This window comes from Coffea eugenioides, unplaced genomic scaffold, assembly GCF_003713205.1.
Source record: "Coffea eugenioides isolate CCC68of unplaced genomic scaffold, Ceug_1.0 ScVebR1_71;HRSCAF=358, whole genome shotgun sequence".
Classification (NCBI taxonomy): Eukaryota; Viridiplantae; Streptophyta; class Magnoliopsida; order Gentianales; family Rubiaceae; genus Coffea; species Coffea eugenioides.
In genome coordinates, this window is record NW_020864584.1 from 34,744 (window position 1) to 53,384 (window position 18,641).

General features: G+C 33.1%; 1 protein-coding gene across 1 annotated transcript in view; it reads left to right on the forward strand.

Annotated features, from left to right (window-relative positions):
* The first annotated feature begins 1,473 nt into the window (after window positions 1–1,473).
* The window catches only part of LOC113758796 (feruloyl CoA ortho-hydroxylase 1-like), a 60,455-nt gene continuing 43,287 nt past the window's right edge, over window positions 1,474–18,641 (forward strand). The window contains exon 1 of the mRNA XM_027301516.1: window positions 1,474–1,970. Within this exon, the coding sequence (XP_027157317.1) occupies window positions 1,474–1,970 (497 nt within the window). The remainder of the gene's footprint in view (window positions 1,971–18,641) is intronic.

The following is an 18,641-nucleotide window of genomic DNA, read 5'->3' on the forward strand; positions in this document are numbered from 1 at the left end:
CAACTGGGAGTCTGAGAATGGACCAAAGTCTACTGACCAGTAGCAACTTTTATGACAAAATGCATCATAAGAGACAGTTAGTTTCAAAAGGTCAAAAAGAAAGTAATACTGCGAGACAATTCTGAATTAATCATGCCTAGAAGGGTCGGCACTATTGATGATTAAAATAATTATAATAACTGCTAGTACTGAATTTTGGATCATATCTTTAACAAGATATTCATGCATTGTTGTTCCCATCATCCAAGAAAAAAGAAAATTTTTTTAATTAAATAGAACTTTTAGTACAATGACGTTTTAACATTAGATAATTTGACACAGTTGACGCTTAATCTAATAAAACTAAGTTTAGTGTCACTTAATGTAGTTGGTATTAGTTATGCAGGATTATCGGAATAGTAGGAAACTCTTCTTAAATTGTATGTATTTATTGAGTTGAGCCCCATTTTTTTTAATGAAAAGACCAAAAAAAAAAAAAGTAGTGGTTAGTGGAAAAATATAAAAGAAAAGGAAGGTTTGAAAATATGACACACACACACACACATGTGTGTGCGTGTTTCCATTGTTGATTATCTCTTTGCTTCTTTGAATCTAATTTTAAAATCTTAGCATCTAGTGCATCTTTTGACCATTTCAACCTGATAGAGTTTTTTCTGAAATGATAAAAAAAAATGGATACATAAAACATATAGGTTTCAAGGAGATGAGGCTTATGTCCATTGTTTTGGTTATTCAAAATCTTCATACTTTCTTTTCAGTTATTTGAATTCTTATTTTGCTCCATATACCAGATTATACCTCGTTTGTACAAGTACAAATGAGTTGTTTGTAGTTCTTGATAATAGGGTTTTATAAATGCATAAAATAGTTTGGTGGTTAAAAATTTATATTAATAGATTATATATATATATATATATATATATCTTGTTGCTTTGATGCATATACACATGTTTGCTACTGTTATGAACTTCATTAGTTGCTAGAATAGCACACAAGGTAGCTTTTGTTGGATCCATCCTATATAATTTAGGATCAGAAAAATATCAGCAAGATAAACTTAGAAGATAGTTGCCATATGACGTTACTTACCCTTCCATGGATTGATTGAATCCTTATATGTAGTTACTTTTCAAATAAGCAAACTTTACTTGAGTCTAAACTGCAAACATGGTTACGTTTGGTTTCAGAACACCTGTAAGCTATTCCAATATTTGTAATTGCATTTTTGACATTATGTGCTGCAGAAGCATATTGAAGTTTTCAATTCCTACTAGCTCAAGCCGGCCAGAAATTAAGGCGACGGTCTATATAAAACTAGCTAATTAAATTGCAATACTTAATTTCCTCAGCCTAATTACTGATCTGAACTGCATTAAATAGCCTTGCGCTGTTCCATTGGCCATTGCCAAATCGACAAACTGAACATTCAGATTCTCTTTGATCAGAGAGCTCTACAGCTTTGCTGGTTCTGAAATGTCATCATCATCCCTATCTGATCCTAATGATCTCACAGACTTTGTTGTAAAACAAGGCAATGGGGTCAAGGGCCTTTCAGAAATAGACCTCAAAACCGTTCCGAGGCAATACGTCCAACCCCCAGAAGAAAGACTGGACAAGAATCAAGTAGTGGATGATGAGTCAATACCAGTGATTGATGTATCCAATTGGGATGACCCGAAAGTTGCAGCCTCCATCTGTGAGGCTGCATCCAAGTGGGGTTTCTTCCAAATCGTCAATCATGGGATTCCACTTGAGGTTCTTGACAATGTCAAGGAGGCTGCTCACAAGTTCTTTCAGTTGCCAACTGAGGATAGGAGGAAGTATCTCAAGGAAAATTCTCCTACTCCCACAGTGCAGTTGAGCACTAGCCACAGTCCTTCAGTAGAAATGGTTCTGGAGTGGAAAGATGTTCTGATACATTTTTATGTGCCAGGAGATGAGAGTACAAATTTATGGCCTCCAGTTTCCAAGTAAGCAAATAAGTTAGGAGTTTTTCTCATACCTAATTTTGGCTTTTCTTCATTAGCCAAGTGGTGAGCAATGACCGTATGTATAGGTTCGTTAAAAAGAAGCAATATCTTTTGATAATAAAAAAAAAATCAATCGGATAAGAAATTTATTGGAAAAATAAAATAGAACAATAGTTGAATCACCGAAGCTCTAATTTTCAAAATCACAAAGACAACGGAAAAGCCTGATATTTTTGAAAAATCAAGAGAGTGTTCACTTTTTCAGGGACAGGTATACCTAAAATTTAGATACAAGGTTAAGATTATATTGAGATTGATTTACATTAGAAACGCTGTCAATGATTTGTAGACGTCTGTAACTTACAGCATCTGTAATCTTGATATTTTCCTTGTAAAATTAGCCATCTAGACCACCTCTGTTTGATTCGACTCTCTTGTTCCTGTTTGATTTGACTCTTCTGATTTGTTGACACATAGAATCTTGTCCAGCAATTCGGTCTAAATACACACTCTAATTTATTTCATAGAGATCAAGTTTTGGAACACATAAAGTGGGCTAATGGAAGTGCTGCTGAAGGGACTGAATGTGGAGGAGTTTGATGAAGAAAAAGAATCTCTCCTGACGGGAGCCTGTACACTCAGCCTTAATCACTACTCTATCTGTCCGAACCCAGAATTGAGTTATGGAGTTGGCCCTCATTCTGATATTTCGAGCATCACTATCCTTCTTCAAGATGATGTGGGCGGTCTCTACGTTCGAGCAACAAGAGCTGGTCAATGGATCCTAGGCGACAAGTTGCAAATTGCGAGCAACGATCGATATAAGAGCATCGAGCATTGTGTGATTCCTAATGCAGCAAAAAACAGGGTTTCTGTGCCTATCTTTGCTTCTCCTAAAGCTGGAGGAGTTGTTGGTCCTTTGCCAGAAGTCCTGAAGAATGGAGAGAAGCCGATTTACAAAGACGTTCCCTGGTCAGATTACATGAAACACTTCTATAGCAAAGGACATGATGGAAAGAAGACAATAGAATTTGCTAAAATATGAAGTTCATCCCATAATTTATAAAATAAAATAAAATAAAATCTCTCTGTAAGCATGAGTGAGTAAGTGTGTGTGTGTGTGTGTTTTTTTTTTTTTCTGGTACGCATCAGTGTTATCCACCATTTCGACACCCTATCCAAAAATCTTTGTAATGACAGCACATTGGCCCTATTTCTTGCTAATTTGCAGCTACTGGTTGAACTTCAATCACACTATGAGTATACAAGATATCTCAAAATATGGTGCAGGCTATCCAGTGCTGAAATTTTGTGTTGGCCAACTTTATTGCAAGCTGTGTAGTGAAAAATTATGGATACTTCAGTCATCTCTAAAAAAGTTATAGAAGATTTAGTCAATTATTGGATTACTATTTTGATGGTCACTACTAGAATTTCAGAATAAAAGAGGATTTCAGTCATTGCCCAAAATTAGGATATTGGAATAATTTCATGGATAAGGAAGTAGCAAAGACAACATTAACCAATAGATAGAGTATCAAATACACCACTGGTTTCAAAGCAGCTTGACCCTGGGAAGAAACAGGACCTATTTTTCGACAAATGTTATGCAACATATAATTCTTGAACAATGTTTTTTTGAACAGTACATCACGAATCTTAGAAATATCATGAACTCCATTTCTAGAATCCAAATTCAGACTTCTTAAAGTATTAGATTTAGGAATGTTCCCATTGAGGGTTGCGCCAACACTCATGATCTGGTCCTGATAGCAGAGCTGGTTGAGCTAAGGTACTTGGCTCCCCGGTTTTGTACAAAAGAAATCCCATCAGAAATTGCTAATCTCTGCAATCTTGAAAGTTTGATTGTGAAAGAAGCAATTGGTGAGGTGATTCTACTGGAGGCTATTTGGCATATGGAAAGATTGAGGCATATTCATATCATCAGTGCTTTTTTCCGTTTCCAGCACTACAGTCAAGAATCTTTTGATAAAAACCCCTTTGGAACGAGTAATTTGAAAACCATTTCTACTCCTTCTCTAAATCATGGAAGTAATGTTTCAACGATCATGTTGGGTAGGCTATCTGGGCTGCAGAAACTCAGATGCATATTTACAAAATGTTGGGATCATTGCAACAGCTTTCCAGAATTGAGCTGTTTGAGTCAACTTGAATCTCTTAAAGTTTGCTTCTCTGGTAAGGTTCATAGTCCTTCCAAGTTTAGCTTTCCTGCAAATCTCAAAAAGTTGATAGCATCAAGTTTTCAACTACCATGGAATGAAAACTCAGCCATTGGAAGACTTCCCAACCTTGAAGTTCTCAAATTATTAGACAGAGCATTTGAAGGGCAACAGTGGGAAATGAATGAGGGAGAATTCCAAAACCTGAAGTTCTTGAAATTAGATTTGCTGAACATTATAACATGGATTGTGTCTAGTAAGCATCTTCCCAGTCTTGAGCAAATTGTATTGCACAGATGTAAACACCTTCAAGAATCCCTTCAGGTTTTGGAGAAATTCCAACACTAGAGGTTATTGAGATGAGGGGGTGCAGGTGCAGTCCCTCTGCCAAGGATTCTGTCAAGCTGATTCAGAGAGCAGACTGATTTAGAAAATGATCAGCTTGAAGTCTACATCTAAAATTCCACGTTGATCTTTCATATCTACATTGAAGGTAAACTAGTGACGTAATTGCATCTAAACATCTTGCCTCTCTCTCTCTCTCTCTCTCTCTAATAAAAAACTGTTGCTGCTATGCACACCATTAATAGAGAGGAATATTTTCTCAATTTTGTGTTTTTGGTTGTTGCAGGTTCTTTTGCCAAACCTGCTGTTCTCGGGTTTATCCATGCATAATTTGTATTAGAGATCATTACATGCTTTTATCCAGCCTTGAGAAATTTCTTCAGTTGTAATTACTATAGCTTGACTCAATTAACGTCCATCGAATACTCCTTGAACACAATTTCTAAACACCTTTTTGTTTCTACAGTAAATCCTTCTGCAATGCAGTGTCATCTCCTCCTGGACAGTGATCACTTCATCCCTCCAAAATGCTCAACATAGTGGAAAAGCGGTTTTCAAAGAATCCAGTAGTTTGTCCTGGCTCGGTTCTGATATGATAATGCAACCGTCAGCACCATGAAGGTGGATCAAACTTACTTTAAGCTTAACACAAACACTTCGAAGTGTTAATCCATCACAGATGACAATCAGAACACAAATCACAATCAGCGAAGCCTAGTGGTTGGGCAGTTTCATCGAAGTAAGACAAATGTTGGTATTGCTTCGAATTTGAGCTGCAGATGACCAAATTAAGTAAAAATAATTGCTGACACAAGACAAAATTAAGATAGATAATCTCTCTCTCTTCTCTGGTAGATACAAAAGTTGTACATCAGATAACAATAAAGGTAACTTTGCCTCTAATAGGATGATGGAGTGAAATCGATATGAACAACAAAAATCCTTCAACTAATCTAAAAAGGAATTTCTGCATAATCATCCTCTAGAGAAGAAAAAAATCATTATCATTACTATATAAAAAGTATGAATGTTGGTATTGGGTAGTGCAAGTGTAAGCACTTTTTTATCTTAGTTTATGTTATTCCTAAATTACCCTCATGTCTTTTAATTAGAATTATTGCATTTTAATGTGGCACTAATTAAAAGAAATAAAACACTCCAATTGATAACATTTTAATGGTATTGGTAATTATAATTAAAAATTCCTCATTAAAAACTATTTACCTACCCTTGGACTCCATCTCCTGTTATTATACGTATCAAAATTTCTTAATTGAAGCATGAAAAATTTCTCATTAGTCATTAGTTAAGATTATTAAAAAAATTCAATTTCAAAAAATAGATACTCTCTAGAAATGGAGAAACATACAATGACAAGAAAACCCTTATTCATCTGTATATCCTCACACAAATATCACAAGTAAATTTTACAATTATGCACTTTTACCAATATGAAGAATTTTTCATGTTGCACCCAATGAAATTTCAATATACAAAATATGATGACACCTTTATAACTGAAATAGCAGTATTAAACTAGAAAAAAGAAATCTAAAATAGCACCATACAAACCACTATTATCATTAATAGCAACTGATCAAAACAAGAAAAACTGAAATAAAATTGAAAACTATTTATAAAATGACATAAAGTAAATAGCAAATGAATTAAAAAGCTAGAATACAATTCAAATAATACCAAAGACAACATCCAAATCGCTGATGTCCAGGGGAAGACAAACATTGTTATTGACAATAATATAGTAATGCTTCATTTGTATTGGTTTGAGCAAACCAAATCCATCCATCAAGTCAGAAACTATCTCCAATGATAAAATAAGGATTATAATAAGAGTAAATATAAAATGATAAATGATAAAATGAAAATGATATCCAAATTGTTTTTGGTGATATCCAAAATACCATTATTTTTCTAATGATTACATATATTTATTGTATTGCAATATTAGTGAATAATGGAAGCGATTATGAAATGAAAAGCTTTAAAATTAAGTAAATTTCATTTATGGTGAGAATTGTAATTAGACAGATTTAATGCACTCCAATAAGTAATAATAATGATAGCGGTTATGGATTAAAAGTTGGCAAATAAAAACTAAAACACTGCAATATACAAAAAAATAATATTAAAATAATTAATTAGCCACAATTCTCATTCCAATTTCATGATCATCAAAAAAACTAATATTAAAATAAAAAATATTGTCCTCATATGAAAAAAGTAGACTTGTTGCTCTTGCTTCGCATTGGATTGTGCTAAAAACATGAATAAAAGAAAAGGAAAATAGAAAAACCCCAACTATCTCTATCTATAAAATTTCAATTGTTAGAATGTACAAGCCAAAAAAACTTTACGTGGTGGATCATTTATACTCTATTATTGACAAAAATAAAATTAACATAATACAAAGAATTCAAATTACATGTATGCTTATTTTTCTAACTTAATTATATTCTTTGTTTATAAAAAATTTTGATGATTGTGGCTAATATGCAATAGAGTCATGAATATATAATACTTTTGGTAAAACATGATATTATCAATATTTGATATGTTAGAGTTCAAGTTATAAATCAAATAGTGTTTCGTTCATGATTTCAAATTCAATTCTAAGGGATATGTCAACTACATTGGAATGTTTTCTGTCTCTTTTCATTTAATAAAATTTTTAAAAGTAACTAGCTTAAAAAAATAAATAACATAAAAATACTATATTACGATGTTGATGATCAAAATTTCATAAAAAATTTTTAGTATCTAAAAAATAATATATTTTAAGATATTACAATAACGTGCAAAGCACGTGAACTATTACTAGTAAAAATAAAAGGTATGAACCATGTACAAGACCTATGAAGCTTGAGTGGGAAACACTTTCTTGAGACAAGTTAATGTTGCTCTCAAGCCATATATCAACGTGTAATGTTAGCAGCCAAAAGATCGTTAACAAAATTCAGAGAAGGGTCAACCCATTCTCTATTTCCAATAGGTTCCTCTTTTTCTTGATTTCGAGTCTGTTCCTCATTTCCATCATTATTTCCAGCCTTTTCTTCATCATTTTCAGCAGCTTTCTCATCATTTGAACCTGGTTCTCTAAGAGGGAACAATACAGCCCAGAATACAAACCAAATGAAATTTGCAGCACTCAGGACAGCAAGCACCGAATAATAGCGATCCAGGCGACTCTGGTTTAATGTGTACTGAAACCAATTCCTTTTTCCCCCTTTTTCACTAACTTTACCTACAACATAAACTGATAAAACACTTCCAACGATTCCTAGCCCAGATAATCCAGGACTGAGGTATACAAGGTACTTTTTCATCGAAGGAGGACTCTGATCAGTCAAGAAAGGGGTAACATTGTTTTCATAGAGCGAGTCCAGACCAGCTAGAAGAAAGTATTGTGGAAGAAGCACAAACACACTCAAAGGGATCTTATCTTCCGGTTTATCTAGCAGTCCATGACTTCTGATCACATGTATCCTTCGAGTTTCGATTCCAGAAGCAGTTATGCAACATAACACTGAGAAGATTGTAGCAAGCGCAATGCCAATTGAGGGGGCATACTTTTCTTTGCGTGCTCCTCTTAAGCACCTTCCAATAGCAGTGTAAATTAACTTAATCAGTGACTTTGATATTTCATAGAACACCAGATTGACTGAGTTAGGCAACTTTAGTTTTCCAATCTTATAATTCATGTGGTTTGCTTGCTCTACGAAGTATGTGTTTCCAACAGAAGTAATGAGACCACAAATTACAAAGGTGATCCTAATTGGCATCATGCGGATTATGATTTTTGTCTCCTCTACTTCTGTCCGAGTGCACAGTCTCAATCTATGCTTTTCTGGTTCTTCAATTTCAGTCGTCAATTGGATGGCAGCCTTGTCTAAGAAACTGAGTGAAGTGCATAAAATATAAAAATGAGCTAGAGCCAAGTTAAGGAAATTAAATGCATCATGCTTTCTAAGTATAGAACAGGATATAATAAACTCAGATTTTGACTAATTGAGCTTAGAGAATATAAAATTATAAATCTGATGAAATTTTCACAACTCTAAAACCTTTCCACTGGCAATGTATATATTTGATTGGAAAGCATATGAACTATTAGATATTCGCAAACTATTATAAGCCATTGGTACTATTTAGATTGAGAAACTAGAGTTCCATGAATTTAGAGGTTGGCGGTAGTTACAGCATGGATGTGCTTCTTACTAACTTTGGCATACAACCATGCAACTTGTTGCACCACTATCAAGACCCAGTGTACGTGAACAAAATTCACAACTAAAACAACATCACTGCAGATCGGATTCTGTAAGAAATGTGCCAATTATGACAAATCTTAACCGTACCTTGCCTCATCTCAGGATTTTAATGGATCATTGACCGGAACAAAGTTTTTATAAGCAAACAAGTTAATCTATCTTGGGAAGGTAAATAATGTATAGAGAACAAAATACTAGTGGAAAAGTTTTGTCAAACCTGAGTAGTCCCTTGGTATGAGGCAATTTTGGAGTGTTGGTGTCTTGATTCTCATAAAGCTCTGAATATTGCTTAGGATCTTCAAACATTTTGCGTGTGGAGGCCACAAAGACTCTTAAAACATTGGTTACTGGACTTCCATCTGGTTTACTTTCCCCTTTGTATGAACCTGTACCCTGCAGAAATGCAAGGGTTGCCACCAATGTACATATTGCTGGGATACCAAACCGAAGTGACCATGGTTTTATATATGGTAGAGCAATTAAACCAATAACAGGGACAAGGATTATAAAACAAGCGCCAAGGAGTTTCACTCGCTCTTTTTGCACAAGGGCCAGCATTGCTTCTATTGGTTGGAATTGAAGTTGTGATATATCAACTTCAGTTTTTGGAGTCCTCTCACCTTGCTGCTGCTGCTTCTTTCTCTTGTGATAATTGACCATGAAAGATGGGGTTCGTAAGTTTGGCATATATTTCAATTTTCCATCAGGCCCTCTCCTGAACTTGTATAGGAAGGACTTTGAGCTTCGTTCAAACTTCGGCTCCTTGACTTTAGGTTCATCTGGCTTCTTTTCAATCTGATTGTCTGCGAATGCAACCAGTGAGACAACATGTCCACTTAATCCAACTGCTATCAATGCTAAAGCTGTGTAAAAGAGGGCCTTTTGTGTATGACCAAGGCAATTTGGCTCGTAACCTTTACAGGTCCCTGTGGCCTTGTGTAGAACTGGTGGTGTTGACATTGATAGAAATCCCAAACCCTGTCAATAGTTGCAGGCATGATTAATTCAAGAAAGGCCAATCATCATCTTTAGCTAATGTTCTTGAATAACAATGTCACAAGTCCCTTTTAAAGTAATGTTCGCGCATACTTCAAAAGGGACAAAATTAGCATTGGGACCGAAGATTCCTATCTAATCCCAGCAATTGATCACGGCAAAAGACATTTTCTTTTTAAGAGATTGCACCAGCTGGATTAATTTAAGTTCTTGCATCAATAGGCAGAACTGACTTTTGTATTTTCAGTTTGTTACAGGCGAATATTCAGCTATTAAGGGTTATAGAAGTTAAATCATGGAACTATAACCAGCGAATATCGAGCTAACCAAGGGCTATAAAGGCTAAATCATGAACTCTAACAGTAGATTAGCAAGTATATTCAGTTCAATTGAAGAAGAAAGTAGGTAAAATATAGTTGCCCAGCAGAAGAACTTACAATTGAAAAGGCTGTACTTGAGAGGAGCAGATTCCAGTAGTTACCAAGGCCAGCATCCACAAAGATGAAAAGCACTAATGGCAGAAATTTAGTTAGGCCAGTGTAAATATTCATGATTCTAGCAGCATGAGTAAATCCAAGTTTCCAAACATTTGTTAAGTATGTCTGCATTATCCACATCACATATGTTGCAAGCATATCTGCCCATAACAGAACTGCCAACAGCGCAAGAAATCAGCAATATCTTATGCAGAAGGGCCAAAAGCACCTATGAACAAATCAATAAGCAGAAAAGTACTGAATAATCAGGGATGAGAAGAATTACCCAATTATTCTGAGAAATGCCATTTTCTTTGTGATCCTTATCGATTCTCCCTGTTCTTCGGCAGAGCAAAAGATGAAGAAAAAACAGAAATAGGACAAGGAGAAGTTCAAGAATTCCACGTTCTAGCCACAGAAAGCTAAAGAAAGCTGCATTGATGTTGAATTTAGTTATTCTTTACCTCAAATTCCGGTCTGTCCTTGCTTCCTGGAGCCTGGAGGAGGAGAGATTGAGAGAATTTCTCTGCAAGAAGTCAACTACTGTGTTCTTTCACTTGCTAACTCAGCTGGAAGAAAACCACCTGGAAATGTATTTAAATAGTCCAGTACAGACTGCAGAGAGGACAAGTTGATGCCGTGCCATGCCGTGCCAATTATGGGGGAAACCTTTATGGTGGGAACCTGCAAATGGTAGGAAGGCCGGCAGAGAGCGACACATGTTGATGTTATATACAGTCCAAACGGAGACGTTAAATTGTTGCACAGCACGTGAAGAGGAAATATACAAGAATCGTCTGCGGATGCAACCAGAAAGCACACTGACTTCCGTACGAGTTGGGTCAGGAAGTGTTATTGCATGTTAAAATCAAAGGCATTTATGTATTTGCAAATGTACCCATTACCGATGGAAAAATGTTGCAAATGCCTTGGACAAAAAATGTGCGTAAAGAAGGTACCGAAATTTTAAGAAATAATAAATGATTATCGCATACGCGTGGGGGATAATAATTTGGAAGAAGGAAAAGTGGAGGTAAACGAAAGGATTCAAGCCTTCATTATATATTTATATACATATATAAATTTAGTACCCAAGTGTTCAGCTTAAGCATCCAGGAAAATGGTCCCATAACTATCGATACGGTAATCAACACAGTTTTAGATATGATATAATAGGTTCTAAAAATTTTAGCGACCATTTGATTACCCGTTAGACCTATCCACTTGAATAGGATTATGGGTAAAAATAAGGGAGTAAATTTGTCATTCAAAATAGTAAGTTAGCGTAATAAATTAGTAACTTTTGCAGTCGAAAAGGTAAATTGTAAGTAATATGAAACATACTTTTTAAAGAGATAAATTACAATAGTATATCCCAAATATACTTTTGAGGGAGTAAGTTTATTTGAAGTAAAAATATGTTTTTATACAGAAATAATGAGTTTTAGTTATAACATAGTAAATTTGATTAATGACAAAAACATGCTAATTTATGGCCATAATATTGTATTATGCTTAAAAAACTTATACGAAACCCATATTTTAGAGTTATTTGAAATAACACAAAAATGTATTATTACTGATTAAAACTGAGTACGTTACTTAGTCAGTACGGTTATTATACTTGTATACATACTTGATGGTTTGTGTATAAATAAGCATTTTTGAGATTTATGGGGAAATTGATTTTTTCTTTTGCAATTAAAAAAAAAGGTAAGCGAAAATCTTTTTTCTCAGAGCACAAAAATCCACAAGTCAAAGTTCTTGGTCTAAAGGGGAAAGAAACATTCTGAATATCATTGTTTACAGTACTAAATAAATTAGATGTAAAATGCTCGTTAAAAACAGGTGCGTTGACATATAATAAAGGAAAGACATAAAGAGCAGGCCATTTACGAGAAAAGTTGCCATTCATAAAAATAGCAACGCTTTACGGTTTTCTTATCAGTCTTGCAACATATGAGCAAAATGGCAATAATTAAAATACTATTTTATTCGAATTATACATATTTCATTAATTTTTTTCCATTTAAAAAAATGAATGAGAATCTTTTATGAGAAAGCACATAAGTCAAAGGAATGGTGTAAAAGGGAAAAGAATAGCATATACGTACAGTACCTATAGTTTATGTTCGAAGGACTATAGTGCTATTTTTGAAAAATATCCCGAAAAATATGTAATCGAAATGGAACCGATTCTTCACTATTTAAAATGTCAAATCTGTGATTGTGTTATAACTGTTATCCATTGGTATCTTAAAGTATCATTTTCCCATAAAATTTTACCTCTTTAACACCAATTTTCCCATAAACCAATTTATTTATCGGATAAAATACATGAAAATTCGGTTTTGAATAAAATAGTAGTTGTTTATGGCTTTCCTCCTTTATAAGAACAGAGTACCCATTTTTGCATAAACAAATTTATTTATCGGATGAAATAAAAATAAAAACAGAGTACCCATTTCAACCCCTCTAGAGAAATTCCTCCTCTTTAACACCAATTTTCCCATAAACCAATTTATTTGTCGGATAAAATACATGAAAATTCGATTTTTCAATAAAACACTAGCTCTTTATGGCTTTCCGCCATTATAAGAACAGAGTACCCATTTTTGCATAAACAAATCTATTTATTGGATGAAATAAAAATAAATCCATTGTTCAATAAAACACTAACTCTTTATGGCTTTTCTCCATTATAAAAACTGAGTACCCATTTTAGCCTCACTAGAAAAAAATCTTGGCTTTGTCACTGACTGAAATGTTTGTAACTGAGATTTATCCTTAGTGAAAAAATGTATGATGCGTAATTTTTTCACTGTATTGAATTTATATGATGGCAAATTAAATGGGTCAATTGGATTAGTGTGCAGCAGTTTTGTGAATGATTCCGAAAGTAAACTATATTATGGCAATAAAATACATTGAATTGTGAAAATTATAATTTCAACATGCTCCTAAATTTTGGATATGTGACTTTCGCTGTTGCGAATATCTTAAATTAACAGTTAGTTATTACTATGAGTAATGTGGTAAGTGTGAGATGTGAATGTCAGTAATAACTGTTAATTAATACTATCAGTAAAATCAGCAGTAAATGTGAGATGTTAATTGGAATTTACAGATATTAATTTGACATGGTTGGTTATTATCTGTTAGTTAAAATTCGGGAGTTTTTATTTTATTGGTTAGTGGGGAAAATGTGAGGCAAATGTGGGAAAAACATGAGCACGATTATAGGATTTGTACGAGCAGTTAAAGGATTAGTTGTGAGGTAAACATTTCTTAATTTTAGAAATGTAAAATTGTAATAAAATAGTATTCGAACTTTTGACAATTTGAAAAGCTCCTTATCTAAAATTCTCTCTGCAATACATATAGACAGATATAGATGTCTTTTTTTTAGTGGTTGAATGTCATATTCGCGAACTATCTACAGAAAAAATAAATTTGTAGACTAAACTAATTTTGTTATACCAACTCTGTTATTTGACAGGTTGTCGAAGCCTGCACAATAATAAAATTAAACCTAATTGCCAGTTAAAATGACCAAAACCCAATTCCAAGTACTGGAGCAGGGACTCTAGGTGTGCAATGGGTTACTTGATTCACCCTGTTCCCGAAGAGTTTGCTTGATCCGATATACCCGAATGGGATGGTTTTTTTTTTCACAAATAATTATGAATTTGTAAATAGGGCAAGTAGGGTCGTATCCTCAGGGACTGGGTATATTTGTCTCTTAAGAAATCCAAAGTAACACAGGGGGTGATTTTGTAGGAACGATGACAATCAAATAAATTCAAATAAGAAAATAAAAATAAATAACTGACTAGAAATTAAACAATAATTCACTGAACTCAGAGTAACAATAATTAAAGGCCTAAATCAATTAAAAGAAGAAAACACTTAAAAATAAAATAAAGTAGGCAACTAAAAATCAAACGGCAATTCACTAAAATCAAGGTAATAGTAATTAAAGATCTAGCCAAGGATTAACTTCAGCAATGGTTCACCTAATTGATCATCGATGCAAAGGCAATCCCAATTATTTATCAATAAATAGGTTATAACTACCAAACAAGCGATGGCAGTCAACCCCTCCTTACTGTGTCGGTGATTAAGATACGCCTGTTAATCACTGCTCTAATTAGGAAATAATCCCAGGTACGCCCGTAAGATTTAGTTCCCCAATTGCCTTACGTATTAGAGGAGCTCTATTCTAACCAAACAACTCACTACCAGGGTTATTTCATATTAGCCCGCATATCCCCCTGACACAAATCTAATCGTGCCAGTTGTCACTATTCCAGGACAATTAAACAATTACGGATTTAATGTCCTAATTGACAAAAGATTACCAAATCAATTAATTATCTGGATCCAAGACAATCAATTAATTAAATAACCACAAGCATAGCAATCAAGGAATATGCGAATACCAATAAATAAAAGGAAAAGATTAAATTAAATCGATCTCACAATCTTTAGGCGAATCAAAGCCTCCGTTTTTCCTTGACTAGAGTGAGAAAATTAGTTCATATCCGATGTGAAGAATCCATACAAAATTGAAGAGGGAGTAGCGGCCATCATCCGTTGAAATTTGGAAAATCTAACTCGTCCGAATATTGAATAGATAGAAAAGCTACAAAAGGCAATTCATAGTTTTCACTTCGTCTCCCGCACGAGAAGGGCAAAAACTACTAAAAGCTTCTAAGAAAGAAAGGTCAAAGCCAAGAATGGCTAAGTGCTCCTGACATTCGTAAGTCCAAAGCCAAAAAAAAGGTCCAAAGGAAAAAGTCCACAAAAGAGTATGCTAAGCTAGTCATCTGCCATCCTAATTCTAGTCTATTGCTCTCGTCTCTAGTTGCGGCGGCACACCAGGGAGAAGAAGCCCTTCGTCCGTCATCCCATTGCAGAAATTACCAAAATGGGCGTGACATCTTCTTTTCCAAAAATGCCCTTGGGACAAGCTCTATCATCTGGACTCCTTTTCTGTCAAATTGGCACCTGTTATTATATTTTCGTTCTATTCCCTGAAATAAATGCAAAATGCTAAAAATGAGTAGAATCCAGCAATTAATCCACATCAGGTCAGGTGATAGGAAAAATTAATAATAAAATAAATGAGAAAATTATACCCTATCAATAATTTTTTGTTTATAAATGGGTACTCTGTTCTTATAATAGACGAAAACCATAAATAACTAGTGTTTTATTGAAAAACGGGTTAATTTTTATCTTATCTGATAAATAAATTTTTTTATGAAAAAATGGATACTCTGTTCTTATAATGGAGGAAAGCTACAAAGAGTTAGTGTTTTATTGCATAAAAGGTTTTTTTTTCATCCAATAAATAAAATTTTTAAGGGAAAACGGGTGTTAAAAAGGTGGTATTGGATGAAAAAATAATACTTTAGAATACCAATGGATAACAATTAAAACACAATCACAGATTTGGTATTTTAAATAATGAAGAATCGGTTCCGTTTGGATTACATATTTTTCAGGGTATTGTCAAAAACAACACTGTAGTCCTTCGAACGTGAAATACAAGTACTGTACATATCTGCTATTCCTTTCCCTTTTAGACCAATCCTTTTGACTTATGTGCTTTTTGATAAAAAATTTCAATTATTTTTTTTATTTGCAAAAACTAAATTAATTCTGTATAAATCGAAAAAATTACTATTTCAATTATTGGCACTTTGCTCATGCTTTGGAGGACTGGTAAGAAAGTCGTGAAGAGCTAGAATTTTTATTAATGAAAACTTTTTCCATAAATGGCCTGATTCTTATGACTTTCCTTTATTATATGTCAAAGTACCAGTTTTTAACCAGCATTTTACATCTATTTATTTGGTGCTTTAAACAATGCTATTCAGCTGTATCTTTCCCTTTCAGACCAACTATTTTGACTTGTGGATTGCTCTGGCAAAAAAAATTTCGCTCTGCGCAAAAAAAATTTAATTATGTATAAATTTCAAAAATACTAATTTTTTCACATACGATCAAGTATTTATACAAGTATATTAACATTACTTACTAAGTAAGGTACTCAGTTTTAATCATTAATAAAACATTTTAGTGTTATTTTAAATAACAATAAAATATGGGCTTGGCATAAGTTTTTTAAGCATAATAGAGAATTTTTGCCATAAATTAGCATGTTTTTGTCATTAATGAAATTTACTATGTTATAAGTAAAAATGATTATTTATGTATAAAAACATACTATTACTTCGAATAAACTTACTCCCTCAAAAGTATGTTGAGGATAAAAATTGTAATTTATCTCTTTAAAAAGTATGTTTCGTAATACTTTCAATTCACGTTTTGGGCTGCAAAAATTACTAATTTATTACGTTAACTTACTATTTTAGATGACAAACTTACTTCCTTATTTTTACGCATAATTCTATTCAAGTGGATAAGTCCAACAGGTAATCAAATGGTTGCTAAATTTATTATAACCTATTATAATAAGTTTTTTTACCATAATGATAGTCATGGGACCATTTTCCCGGATACTTAAGCTGAGCACTTGGTCACTAAATTTATATATGTATATAAATATAATGAAGGCTTGAATCCTTTCGTTTACCTCCACTTTTCCTTCTTCAAAATTATTATCCCCACGCGTGTGCGATAGTCATTTATTATTTCTTAAAATTTCGGTACCTTCTTTATGCACATTTTTTGTCCAAGGCATTTGCAACATTTTTCCAGTTGTAATGGGTACATTTACAAATACATAAATGCCTCTGGTTTTAACATGCAAAAACACTTCCTGCCCCAACTCGTACGGAAGTCAGTGTATTTTTTGGTTGCATCCGCAGACGGTTCTTGTATATTTCCTCTCCACGCGCTGTACAACAATTTAACGTCTCCGTCTTCCTACCATAAGCAGGTTCCCACCATAAAGGTATCCCAATTATGGGTAATGGGCCCAATGTGACTTCGATCAAAACAAGATTAGCATAATGATTACAACGTGGTAATTAGTAATTACCTGGAAGCTCTCAGAATTTTAGCAGCTTTCCATTTTTATTTTCCCATTTCCTTAGTTTCTCTGTTTTTGAAGGTTTGACTGGCTTTTGGAGATTTCTTATTGCTAATCGTAGAAAAGTATATTTTTGTTTTGGTTATCTATGATTTAGTTGTGTTTTTTTTTTTGGCAAATCATTTATCACATAGTATCTTTTTTGTTTTACAATTCAATTTTTCTAAAATTTTGAAAGTTTATGATGCTTGTGTCTTTAGTATTTCCATTTTCAGTAAATCAAGGGGACGGGGGAGAGTGGTAAATAATGTTCATTAATTTTGAGGTAATACTGCCATTTTAAGTAAAATTTTGTCCTTAGTGTCAGAGTTTGGTTGGAAAGGAGTTATTTTTGGATGATTTATTTGACATAATTACTGTAGCACTTTTTGTGATATGATGTATGTGAGATAAAAAGGTGATTGGGAAAATAAAAAGATTATTGAAATTTGTGAAGTAAATTATTTTATCTGAAATCAAGTCAATCCAAACAAACCCATTGTTTTGTTAGCTTATTATTTGAAAATAAAAAAATTTATCACAAATATATTTTTTATTTGTTTTAACATGCATTATATCACAGAAAATGTTACAATACTATTCTTTAAAAAAATTCAAACAATTTTTTATCCAAGCACCCTTGAGCTAGACCAAGAATATAACAATGTCAAGAAAAAAAAAATGGATGTGTCTAATGGTGTCCAACCAGGATATATTTTAAGTGCAATATTTTTGAAAATTTTTTTTCTAATGGTTACTCTTAAGGCACTCATTAAACCATTTAATATTCACCTAACCTACCATATATATAAACATACTACCAATAATCATTCTCTCTTGCATTTATATACTTTTCTTATTTAATCTTGCTTACCTTCTCTTGTATTTATTTACTTTCCCTAATTAATCTTATATTTTCAAAACGGTTTGTCTAACAGATGCTTATAAGGTACTCGTTAAAATATATTTTAAGTGTTATATTTTTAAAAATATAATTTCAAAACGGTTTGTCTAACGGATGCTTATAAGGTACTCGTTAAAATATATTTTAAGTATTATATTTTTAAAAATATAAGATTAATTAGGAAAAGTAAATAAATACAAGGGAGGTTAGGTAAGATTAAATAGAGAAAAAATATAATGCAAGGAAAAATAATAATTGTTAATATGTGTATATACATGATAGGTTAGGTGAATTTTATGTGTGTTAATGAGTGTCCAATGAGCACCTGTTCAAAAAATTCAAATTTATATCACCACCATATCAATTTTGGATGTCTTATTCTAATCTCACAAGAGTATTAATTAAAGAAGAATATTTAAAATCAGAAAAAAACAACTAT